The sequence below is a fragment of the Humulus lupulus genome, chromosome 1 (genome assembly GCF_963169125.1).
Source record: "Humulus lupulus chromosome 1, drHumLupu1.1, whole genome shotgun sequence".
Lineage (NCBI taxonomy): Eukaryota > Viridiplantae > Streptophyta > Magnoliopsida > Rosales > Cannabaceae > Humulus > Humulus lupulus.
Genome location: NC_084793.1, coordinates 152,166,152 through 152,179,469, shown reverse-complemented (window position 1 = coordinate 152,179,469; position 13,318 = coordinate 152,166,152). Strand labels below are relative to the sequence as shown.

Sequence of the window (13,318 nt, the reverse complement as noted above, 5' to 3'; positions counted from 1 at the left end):
AAAGATATTTTATTTCCATAATTTTTTTTAGTTAAATAGAATTAAAAACAAGTCTGCAAAGATTGAGTAATTATAAAAATGCCAAAAATAATTTTACAAATTTATGACTTTACATTTATTATAAAATAAATTTGGTTTAATTTTCTAATTTAAAATGTCTGCAAAGAAATCATGTGACTCTTTTTGTATCCATAATTAATTTATAATTCTTACCCTTTTGTTCCAGGAAATCTATTTTGCATCTGGCGAGGAAGATAAGATTTTTACCGTTAAAATAGTCCAGCAAACAAAATCGTATGCATTTTATTACTACTCGAAATATTCGTTACCTTTGATCATTTTATATAATATGCATTATAGTTATAACCACCCTACAATTTGTTTGCATTCTCTTTTTTTTTTCTTCATTTTATTATCATATACCAATTAAAAACATTTGATAAAAGTATTGCTACTTCTTCCACAAATATCATTACAATTAATATCAAAACACTATTCTTTATTCGATAAATTAGGGTAAAATATTTGGACATGACATTGGTCAAATTTATTTTCAATGTAATCATAATAACCTTATTTTATATTTTATATATGTAAAATAAATCAAATTTTGATATTTGATTTTGTTAAATTTTAAACTGAAATTCCATTTTTAATAATTACCAAATTAGTTAATTCAACAAATATAATTAAAATACAGAATGACAATTGAATGTTACAACATATTTCAGTTCTGTCGTGATAGAATAAGGATTGGTCATGACAGAAACTGAACATAATGAAAAAGATCCATAAAAGTTAAAGAACACAATAAATTTTTACAATGTTCGGAAATCCTTTCGGATAATCTCATTGGGGACCACACTTAGAGAATAAAACCAATTAGTAAAGAATCACAAGTACAAAATATTGACTTAAACAAAACAAGACTATCTCTTAAAATTTGCTACAATTTTGTTGTACTTCTCTTCACAAATCTGGTTTTTGTTGAAATGCCTAACTAATTGAACTCCTTTCAATGATCAGCGAGTGCTTGCTTCCTCCCAAAGCAAGGCTTGAAGAACTCTCCTCCCGAAGACCTTAAGAGTTGTGTTCAAAATACAATCTATACCCAAAACATTAGTATGATATAGACATGCCAAAAAACTAAACACTCGATTTATTACAAGATCACATGAACAAGGTGGTCTTGAATAAAGACAAAGAACTCCCACAAATATTACAATTCACTCAAAACATTACACCAAAGATTTCACTTTTTCTTAAAGCCCTAGTAGCATTTTTATAGAGAGAATTTTGTGCTTAGAAGAGCTGAGAAAGAATCCACAATAAAAGCAAGAATATTTGATGATATTCTTGATTGATAATGATTTGCCAATTAGGTGACTTTGTCCTGACAGCCACGCAAACTGCGAGGACAACTTATACCTGAGTTAGATCAAAACTTTCTAAAAATAGAAAACAAGCAATTACCTCTCCAGGATTTTATTTCCTACAGTCAAGTAAGCCACATAATGTTTTCCTCCTAAAAACCAAGATAAACATTACTTTTTTAAACATATTGTGAATTCAACTATAAATAAGGAATATTTACAAATCCCACCAAATAATCCAAGATATTTAAACCCGAATATCACAATATTAAAGAATTTAAATCAGATTTAAATAAAAAAGATATTTTCATAAATTTGCAATTATAGGATTTTACAAAAACATCCAATTTAATAAAAAAAAAATTAAAACATCTAATTTTAAAAGTAAAAAATCAAAAATAATTTAATAAAAAATTCAGGACTTTAACAAAAAATTTAATAATTTTGTTTCTTTTCCTTCCTTCATCAGTTTTTAATTAACTAAACAAAATATTATAAAAAAATTTGCTTCCTAAATAATTAAAAAATATGTAATTAATTTTTTTTATTTTTAAACTTAAGTTTTAATTATAAAAAATAAACATTGAAATTTGATTTCTTCAATAAATTAAATATACCATGTCAATAAAATAGAAATATTTTAGCAATTTAAAATAAATTTAATCAAAATTATATTTAAGAGATTCTTAACGCGGTTTTTCATCAATAGTGGATTAAGAAATCCGAAAAGAGAGATAATAGGCTTTTGCTAAACCGTAATTGGACAAATAAGAAATATCAAGAACACTCACAATTTTTACGTGGTTCAGTGGTTAAAAATCCACCTAGTCCACACGTCACTCTTATTAATCTGTCATGTTTTCATCGTGAAATTGTTTGTGACAATTTCACCAAAGTTTCAATGTACAAAAATGTCGATCCCCTTTTTTGTCCATTCTCCCTTGTATTTATAGGGAATTCTTCCTGGAAAGTTTTGGGTAACCATGCATAAATATGGTAACATACATTTTTGTGTAACATCCCATTTGCATAAATACATTAATGCCTATTGATTCTATGCCCACAATATTGCATAATAAATACAGAATAATATATGAGCATTAATGAGCGTATAAAGAATCTTTGAGTCTTTTTGGGATCCTTCACTATGCGTCATGATTAGGCTTCTGTGAGCTGAACACTTCCTTCATGCTGGGTGTCGAAGAACTAATTTGAACTGACACGGGTCACGTTCAGAGTTTCGCGAAGGCAATCTGTCTCTCGCGTGTCTCAAACTAAGTTGTTGGCACAAGAGGCGATATGGAGGCTAACTGGTCGTCGTAAGTTGTTAAGTTTGACTCGAGCTGCTCACTCTAGAGATAGCTAGATGCTCTATCTGTATGCTTTCTTCACAAGCTTGCCTGCTAGATGTACCCTGTGCTGAGTAATTCAACTCGTATTTTCGGGGTACAACATTTGTCCCGCAAGTTCCTGCTCGTGCATGACGTCGCTTCTGACAAGCACAGTAGGGGCTTTTCGGCTTCTATCATGTGAAAATGTGCCTACCCAGTTACTTGAGTACGAGACACATGTTGGTCTGTAATAAGTGCCTGTTCGGGTTTCGAGTAATGTGACAACTGGCTTGTCAAATTTTTTTCGCCGCTTGGTTTATTTAATCTAGGCCCTTGGATCTCAAACTAATCTAATCTTGTGGCCTAGATTGGTTCCCGAAGTTTACGTATAAATAGGATAACCAGACCTGAATCTTACCACCTTTAGATTAAAAAAAAATCTTCTTCTTTCTTTTCAAAATACTTTCAAAGCTTTTTGCGTTCCCTCATTTTCCAGAAGCTTTCAAGTTATTACCTCCGCTGCTACTATCATTTCCTCGACCAAAAAACCAAACTATAAGTATCTTTATATTTGGTTTAAATTTCATCTTCTAATTTTTAAATAAGTTTTATAAAAATTTCCAGTATGTTTTCTTACTTTGGTTCTCTTTGAGTTTAGTATGGGTTTTTGTTAGGCAAAAAACAATAGCACTAGAAATAATGCACAAAAAAAAGGGTAATTTTATGGGTTTTCTAGGTTTGAAGGAGGAACGTCTGAATACAAGAACTTGAAGATTTAGGGATATTTTAGGTTTAGGTTTAGGTAGCTTAAGGGTTACGGTTTCTCCAGTAGTTTTGCATTAAACAACTTTCCAAAAAGGTACTGGGTCTAACTCGCGAATCCTAAAGTATTAGGGGTTTCCCAAGGTTATGGCACGTGGTTTCTGATTGCGCGTCAACCCACATATTAGGATTAGGTGAGAATCTAGTTTGTAGGAATCTTAGGTCGAGTAAACCGAATTTAATACTCTAGGTTTCCCTAACTTCTAGTGTCACAACAAAGTTACATCTTAGGTCGCCTCTAACAGGCCATTCTATTTCCAGACGAACTTCATTATGGCCAACCAGAAGAAGAAAACAGTTGCGAGCTCCTCCTCTCAAAGAAAAAGTAAAGATAAGGAAGTCGCCTCGAGACCGCTATTCCCCACTTCGGCTTAGTGGTGGATAGGCAGGTCGTGGTTGACCCGAACGCTTTCTTCGAGGCCGAGCAGATTGAATCCCGGATAAAGACTTAGGGTAATGTGAACAAAATCTTACTGAGTCACAAGATTGAGACGGGCTCTAAAGTACTTATTGCCCGCCCTCCGTTGGATGGAGAGCGGAGCTGTATCCCGCTCTAGGACGACTTTGGGGCTTGTAGTGATGAGCACCTAAAGGCAAGTGCATCTTCCCTTGGACTAGTACTCCATATGTTTTTTAAACTACGTTGAACTGGCACTGTTCTTGCTCCCCCCAAACTCGTATTGACTCCTGGCGGGGTTGAAGTATTTATTTTTGAAGAACGAGTGAGACGTCTCGACCCCCACCAATATTATGTATTTCTTTTGCCTCAATCCCAATGTAGAGTCAAAGGGGCGAGGTGATAGCTTTTACTACCTCACCAGGTTCCCCAGCACAACCTCTATCGTCGACCTCCCCAGCCACCTAAATGACTTTAAGGATCAATTCTTCATGTCAAACGGGTTTAAGAACTGCAATCATCGATATCCAACCGTCCTCATAAGTTTCTCAACTTCTCGAACATTGCATTTGAATTCTTTCATAACCAAGTTAAAACTTATCCTGATCGAGTTGTTACTTTTTGCATCTATATAAAAGAGATCGGAGCGGTCAGAGACCCTCGGAAGTTAATACGAGACTCTAGTCCATGCTCTTACAAAGGAGAAAGAGTCCTGGATGGCGGTGAATGATGCCACCGCCTTGGGGGAGGCGCAAGTCACCTTGGAGGAAGCCAACACAACGTAGGAAGCCCTGGATAGGGCCAACAATGCCTTGAAGACCTCGCAAGAGAATGAGTGAGTCGCCAAAGCCCAAGCCTTGAAGGAGATTCGACAATGCAACCAGCTTTAGCTCGAGATTACCAATCTTAAGCATAATCTTGCGGAGGTCGACACTCTCAAGTAGAGGCTTGTGGAGGTCGAAGCCAAAGCCAAGGAGGATGCTGTTGAAGCGGAGATCTCTTTAGAAGAAATCTTCTATCAGGTCTGGGCATATAATTAGAAAGGGAACTTCTCATTCCTAGACGTGAAAGTTTGTGGGTACTATGTTGCCATGTTCCGAAACCAGTATCAAAGGAGCTTGCGGATACAGCCGAGGCTTCTAGAGCTGCGGTACAGGCCGATGAGGAAGAGGTGTCATCCTAGGGGCAAGTCACCGGAGCTCAGGGATGAAGGGGGACCTCTCTTATAAATGTTTATATATTTATATGTTTTATTTTAGGCCAGGAGCCTTTTGTATGTGGGCCCTTTGGGCGGAGACAATTTTTGCTCGAGTTATTTATATACTTGTGTTAGTACACGTTAATTAATTTCTTATCTATTTTGTCCCCCTTCATCTATTATCCTGTCATGTTTATGAACTCTAAGTCCTTGTACATTTGCATAGTTATAGGGGTTAACTTTAGATCGAGATGAGTGCCTGATGACTTGACCAGTTAATTATGGTCAATGACTTAGTTATAACCAGGGGTTTGCTCACCTAATAGTGTTGTACCTGTTAGGAATCAAGCCTCGGACTTGGTTATATCCAGGAGTTTTCTTGCCTAATAGCATTATACCTGTTAGGAATTAGGCCTCAAACCTGGTTATATCCAGGAGTTTGCTCGCCTAATAGCATTATACTTGTTAGGGGTCAGGCCTCAGACCTGATTATATCCAGGATTTGCTAGTTGAATTCTAGGTTTTGTTTCTTTCAATTTGCTTAACTTAGTTTGTATTCAGAATTTCTTTGAAAATTCAAGCTTTAAAAAGTCGTAGAATAATCAATTTTCCAAATTCGAAGTTTCACAAATTTTATCTGAATTTGTTAAATACTTTAAAGACTCTTCAAGGGTTCTATGCCCCCCAAGCGATCAGAATTTATGAATATTCTAGGTATCTTTTACAAATTGAGCACATTATACATCACAAGAATAAGATAAAATATTGATTCTTCATTTAAATTATGTAGCAATCCAGTGTTATTAAAATAAAACAACTTTTATAACTAAAAACATTAAAAGCTAAGAAAGTCGTCCTATTACTGATAGTATTTTTTTAAATGTATAGCATTCTAGGTTCGTGGGACCAACTCTCCACTTAACCGAGCTAGTTTGAAGGTTCTTTGACACAAGAATTCCACGATCTAGTATGGTCCTTCCAAGTTTGGTCCCAATACACCATCTTTAGGATCTTTGTTTGCCAAGAACACCCTTCGGAGCACTAAGTCCCCCAGTTCGAGTCTATGTCCTTTTACCTTCTAGTTAAAGTAACGAATACTCATTTGTTGATAATGGGCAAGTTGTAATTATGATTCCTCCTGTTTCTCCTCGATCAGGTTCAGAGATGTGTTCAGCAAGTCGTGGTTTCGCTCTAATCGGAGGTTTTCTGCCTATGTGACGTCACTAGTGCCTCAATTGGGAGCATAGCCTCACTTCCAAAGGTTAAAGAGAATGTAGTGTGCCCTGTGCAGGTACGATGTGAGGTCCTGTAGGCCCAAAGTACTTGTGGGAGCTGCTCAGGCCATAATCCCTTAGCTTCATCTAGTTGTTTCTTTAAGCTCGCTTTTAGGGTTTTATTCACAACCTCAACCTGCCCATTAGCTTGCGGATACGCCACTGAAGAAAAACTCTTGGTTATGTCATACTTCTCACAAAAAGTTTGTGAAAGGATAACTATCGAACTGAGTTCCGTTGTCAGACACGATCTTTTTTGAGAGCCCAAAACGACATATGATGTTCTTCACGACAAAATCTAGGACACTCTTCGAGGTTATTGTCGCCAGTGGCTCAGCCTTGACCCACTTTGTAATGTAGTTGATGGCGACAAATGCATAGAGAACTTCTCCTTTTCCAGCTGGTAGTGAACCAATTAGGTCGATCCAACATACTTAGAATAGCCAGGGTAATGAAATCATGGTTAGCTCCATGCGTGCTACTCGAGCAATTGTTGCAAAGCGTTGGCAATTATCACACTTTTTCGACGTATGAGATCGATTCCTTTTTGAGAGTATGCCAAAAATACCCATGCCTCAATATATTTAGAGTCAGGTTTTACCCCCCATCGTGGTCTCCGTAGAATCCTTCATGTGTCTCATGTAAGATAGTCTGTGCTTCCTCGGGGAGAACACACCGCAGGAGGGGTAGCGAATGCCCTCATCAGTAGAGAATTCCCTCAACGATAACATACTATGGAACTTGATATAACAATTTTCTTGTGTCCTTCCGGTCAATTTGTAGCTTACCGGTTGTGAGGTATTCTATTATGGGGTTATCCAAGTCAGTTTTTGTAACGCTCTGGGTAACCAAGATCGTTACACAGTGTGTTTAAAATAGTACAAGACCTTTTACTCAGGTCGTTTGAATATAAATGTGTTTCAAAAGTCATCTAATAGGTTAGGGTTAAAAGATATTGATCATAAAATGATTGATTTTCATTAAAATAAAGGTTTGATACATGGGATCCCAAAAATAAGGTTTACATGGCAGAAACAACCCTCAAAAGTTAATACAACAGAAGCCAGTGTAATGGAAAAATACAGTTTAAAGCTCTAGTTCCTTTAATTCCCTTGTCCATGGTGGTCGAGCAGCTGTCAATGTACACTCCGCTCCCCAAGCTCTCCAACTCATGGTTTGTCCAATATTCCTTTGTCTTTACATGCACCACGTAGCACCCGTGATCCAAGGCCCACCAAGAAAACTAAATTCAACAAACATAGGTAATAACAAAGCATACGTAGCAACCTCAGATCAATCAATTCAATAGCAACATAATACAAGTATTAAACTAGATGACGATAAACATATACTTTCAAGCATATAACCTAATCTGTAATGCAAATATTTAGGTGTCGGCGCCCTTAGGCCGAGTCCTCTGGTTATTTAGCTAATCCCAACTTGCTTAGGCCGAGCTGCGTTCATTACGCTTATCATCAGCCCCGACTCCCTTAGGTTGTACTTTTACATTACACAAAACAGTCATATAAGTTACATAACACACATACGTTCAATTACAGGATATCTCTGTCTCGATCACAACCACATGGGTCCAGTTTTCTTACCTCGAGTCTCGAGCGATGGATAAAGAGTGGTCTCGAGCACGATCCTCAGTGCTGAGCCTTAACGGTACTCCAGGTCATAAGAAATAATGGATGAATATTAAATTCTAATCCAATTAAATGTTTTGGAAACAAATACTAGCCTCCGGGACCTCGAATTCTACTGAACTGGGTAGTAGAATTTGTCCCGAGCGCTTAGGTTAAAATCCTCAAGCCTCCCCGAGCATAATACCTAAGTTTCCCTTTCCTTTTCATTTAGGGCTACAACATGCCCTTTTGGGTCGCTGCAAGCCTCTTATACAGAGGGTAAGGCCCTCCCTAGTGGAGGACACGGACCGCGACATGCCCTCCAAGGCCGCGGTGCGCCTAGGTAAAACAGAGGCTTTCCAGCCTCTTCGAGTACACGGGCCGCAGTGCTTGAAGAACAGGGTTGCGACCTAAGCCCCCAAACCTAGAAAATCAGCCTTTTTCCCGCGTTTTTTCTCGAGCCTAAACCCCAAATTAATACCCCAATCATTAGCCAAACTCAGAATTAAGTCCAGAATCCTTATCCTTACAGCTTAAACATCATAACCAACCTATAAACAATTCCTTACACTCATCAAACACCCAAAACCAGTCTTGGAATCCATTTTCATGCAAGCTCTAAGTTCTAACAACAATCGAGGAGAATTTAGCAAGTTAAGACTTGAAACCTTACCTATGTTAATGGCTTGATTTCCCACAACTGTTCCTTGTCAATCCTAGCCTCAATTCTTCAGATTTCCCAAGCTTTATGGTCCAGAATTTCCTTCAGCACTTCAAAGTTTCAAGCTTAAGAGAAGGAGAGAGAGTGAATGTGAGTGAGAGGGAGAGAGAGTGCTGAGAGGTTCCTTAGTGATTTCTGGTAAATTATAAAGTGTCTAAGGACATTCTTAACCCCAAAAGACATAAATACCCCTCAAATATAACTCAGCCTCCTTTATCTCCCATAAGGGCATAATGGTCATTTATCCCGATTCCCGCTAATTCCTTGAGTCATCCTACCAATTTCCAATTAATCCCGTTATGTCCAACTAATTACCAAATACTTACCATTACTCGATAAATCTCAAATATGCGTTAAACTTCCCAGAATACACCTAAGCTCACCCCGAGCAGGGTATTAAACTCCGCTGTGATCGTTCCGCTAATCTGCTCACTTGGATCGCCTTGAGCCCTATACATAATCATGTGGCCTCAATCATTTTACACATATAATCACATTTTTGCCATTAACGGGCCAAAATTATAGATATGCCCTTATAAACAATAACACGCCCACATGCGACATGCATATAAATATATTCATATCATCATATATATCATGCATGCCACATAGTCACGCATTTAATCAATTAATCACTCACATATCCAATTATTCCCTCCCGGCACGCTAATCAAGGCACAAAACCCTATTAACATTTTTGGATCGTTACAACTATCCCCACCTACTGAGAATTTCGTATTCGAAATTTACCCGAATAACTCAGGATACTGATCCCGCATAGCTCACTCAAGCTCCCAGCTCATTTCCTCGACATTGCTATTCCTCCATAAGACTTTGACTAGAGGAATAGTCTTGTTCCTCAAAACTTTATCCTTCATATCTAGGATATGAACTGGTCGCTCCTCATACGATATATTTGTCTAAAGTTCTAGAATCTCATATCCCAATACATGAGTCATATCTGAGACATACTTCTGAAGCATAGAGATGTGTAATACGTCGTCAACTCCTAATATTGACAGTGGCAGAGCCAATCTTTAGGCTACCTACTCGATCCTCTCCAAGATCTCAAAAGACCCTTTGAATCTAGGGCTCAACTTGCCCATTTTCCCAAATCTCTTCACCCCTCGCAGTGGTGAAACTCGCAGAAACACGTGGTCTCCCACCTAAAACTCCACGTCTCTACGGTTAGGGTCAGCGTAGATTTTCTGTCTGCTCTGCAAAGCGAGCATTCAATCCCAATTCTTCTCAATAGCTTCATTAGTCTACTGAACCATCCCCGGTCCAAAATACCTCATGTCCCCCATTTCATCCCAATGAATGGGTGATCTACATTTCCTTCCATATAACATCTCGTATAGAGCTACTCCAATCGTTGATTGATAATCGTTGTTGTATGAAAACTCAATCAACGAGAGGTACTTAATCCATGACCCCTCGAAGTCTAACACACATGCATTAAATATGTCCACCAGTATCTGAATTGTCCTCTCAGACTGTCCGTCTAGCTGAGGATAAAGGTTGTATTGAACTTCAGCTGAGTTCCCATAGCTTTCTGCAAACCATCCCAAAACTTGGAGGTAAATATGGGATCCCGGTCTGATACTATAGATTTAGGAACCCCATGGAGACGTACAATCTCCCTCACATACAACTCCGCGTACTGATCTACAGTATATGTCATCCTCACTGGTAGAAAGTGGGCTGACTTGGTGTATCTGTCTACTATTGTTAGGAAAATATGTATTTGCCTCAATGGAAATAGGTAAGATAATACAACTCTATGCAAAGTATTACAAATATATGACTGAAAATATATGATTGATTAAATAAAGTTACAACTCTATAACTGAAAATACAAATAAACAAATAAAAGAAGAAGAAGATGATAATGAAGAGAATAGTAAAAGTACAACTCTAAACAAAAGATTACAAATAAAGGAAAGGTGTTTGAAACAAAAGAAAAGAAGATTACAACTCTAAACAAAAGTTACAAGTAAATAGAAAAATGAAAATAAGAAGAAAAGTAATAAAGAAAAAATGCAAGAACAAAACAATAGTAAACTCTCACTTACACAACCTAAGTGAAGAGGGTTGGGGATCACCAACTTGAACAAGGTTTAAAACCTTTGTTCAAAAGATTATTTCCCCCTAACTCAAGCACTAAGGGTTCTCTCATAGATTTTGGAAATGCTTTCTGGAATAATCAAGCCTCAAGGTGTATTTTCCAGCCAAGTGCTTTGTGGATGAAAAATGGTGTCTTACAAGTGAGCATTAGGCTCCTATTTATAGAGTTTGAGATACCCCTTTGAATTTAAAATTCCAGTAACCCCCATGACTGTTACCAATGTTTAATTGGATGTTTATGGAATTAAAATAGAGATTTGGGAGTTATTTGGGATGTTAGAACCGTTCAATTTGGAAAAAGCTAAAAATTCACATAGGTTGTCAGCCTCATTGGCCGCAGCCACTGGCCTCTGTCCCCCAGGCCGCGGCCAGGGAAAGACAGTGGCCGCGGCCATAGCCTAGTTTCAGCACAAAAATTGTCATTTTCCAAATCGTTCCAAAACGTCCCAAATCCTTTCTGACATGATTTTGTAACCTCCAAACACCTATTGGGAGTTAAAAACATGTCTCCAATAGCCATATTTCATTATGGCTTTATGAAATCCAATCTCAAATATGTAACATACAATATACACATTATTGGGTAATATTTGGGAGTTACAAATTTGTAACTGATTTTATAACTCCAAAATATGTCACATTTGGGCACACACATGTGTCCAATTTGGTGACTCTCAATAATATGTTACAAGGTGTGACAAATCACATTTGTGTGACAAATCACATTTGTGTGACAAATCACATTTGTGTGACAAATCACATTTGTCACATTATTTAATATAATATTATATTATATGAAATAACATAACAACTATCACCCACACCGAGTCATGTTGCCCCACCGTTCTGAGCAAACCTCCTGCGAAATCCATAGTAATATCTTCCCACTTCCACTCGGGAATACCCAAAGGCTGTAATAACCCCGCTGGTCACTGATGTTCAGCCTTTACCCGCGGACAGGTCAAACACTTGGCCACGTATTCAACCACGTCCTTCTTCATCACAGGTCACCAGTATAAAGTCTGTAGATCCTGATACATCTTCATGGTGCCTGGATGGAGTGAGTATGGTTTAGTATGGGATTCATCAAGTATCTCTCGTCTAATACCCATATCCATCGAAACACACATCCGATCCTTGTACCGTAGTAAACTCATCTCTGAATTAGAATAGTCCTTTGCCACTCCAGCTAGGAAATTTCCTCTAACCTCCTGCAACTGTGCATCATCCATTTGACTCTCTCTTATCCTCTCCAGAAGGGTAGATTTAAAGTAATGTTGGCCAATTGGCCCACAACCAACTGTATCCTCGCTTTGGCCATCTTCTCTGCCAATTCCTTCTATATCTGCTTCGAACTAAATAATTGTCCTCGACCCATTCGGCTCAACTCATCTGCCACTACATTGGCTTTTCCATGGTGGTAAAGGATGTCACAGTCATAGTCCTTCACCAATTCCAGCAAACGTCTTTGTCTCATGTTTAAGTCTTTCTAGGTGAAGAAATACGTCAAACTCTTATGATCGATGTATATCTCACACTTATTTCCATACAAGTAATGTTGCCAAACTTTCAGTGCGAATACCACCACTGCTAGTTCCAAATCATGGGTAGGATACCGCTGTTCATAATCCTTCAACTATCGCGACGCATAGGCAATAACCTTCTCATTCTGCATCAACATGCATCCACATCCCAGTCTTGATGTGTCATAGTACACCACAAACTTCCCTCCCTCCGAAGGGATGCTCAACACCGGAGCAGTAATCAATCATCGCTTTAACTCCTAAAAACTACCCTCACACTTGTTTGACCAGTTAAACGTCAGGTTCTTTCGTGTCAACTCAGTCAACGATGCAGCAATCTTTGAAAAGCCTTATACAAACCATCTGTAATATCCTGCTAGTCCAAGGAAGCTCCTAACCTTCGAGTCGTTTCTTGGCCTCGGCCAATCCCTAACTGCCTCTACCTTGGCCAGATCTACCTTAATCCCATCTCCACTAACAATGTGTCCAAGGAATGTCAATTCCGGTAGCCAGAACTCACACTTCTTAAACTTAGTATACAACCGATGCTCTCTCAATCTTCATAATACCTGTCGGAGATGATGCTCATGCTCTGCCTCTGAACTAGAGTAAACTAAGATGTCGTCGATGAAGACAATCAACTGATCTAAGAATTCCGTGAACACCGTGTTCATCAGATCCATAAATTTTGCTGGGGCATTGGTCAAACCGGATGACATGACCAAGAACTCGTAATGCCCATACCTCGTACGGAAGGTCATCTTCAGAATATCCTCATCCTTGATCCTCAGTTGGTGATAACTAGATCGAAGATCAATCTTCGAGAATACCGTCTTATCTTGCAGCTGGTCGAACAGGTCATCTATCCTTGGTAGGGGGTACTTGTTCTTGATGGTCAAATTGTTCAACTCCCTGTAGTCTATA

General features: G+C 38.2%; 1 protein-coding gene across 4 annotated transcripts in view; it reads left to right on the top strand.

Moving 5' to 3' along the window:
- Nucleotides 1-13,318, top strand: part of LOC133799201 (uncharacterized) — a 54,501-nt gene that overhangs the window by 31,073 nt on the left and 10,110 nt on the right. For 3 of the 4 annotated variants that reach the window (XM_062237284.1, XM_062237283.1, XM_062237285.1), the window contains one exon: nt 227-294. The exons of the other annotated variant lie outside the window; for it this stretch is intronic. In XM_062237284.1, the coding sequence (XP_062093268.1) occupies nt 227-294 (68 nt within the window). The remainder of the gene's footprint in view (nt 1-226; nt 295-13,318) is intronic. 4 annotated transcript variants of the gene reach the window in all.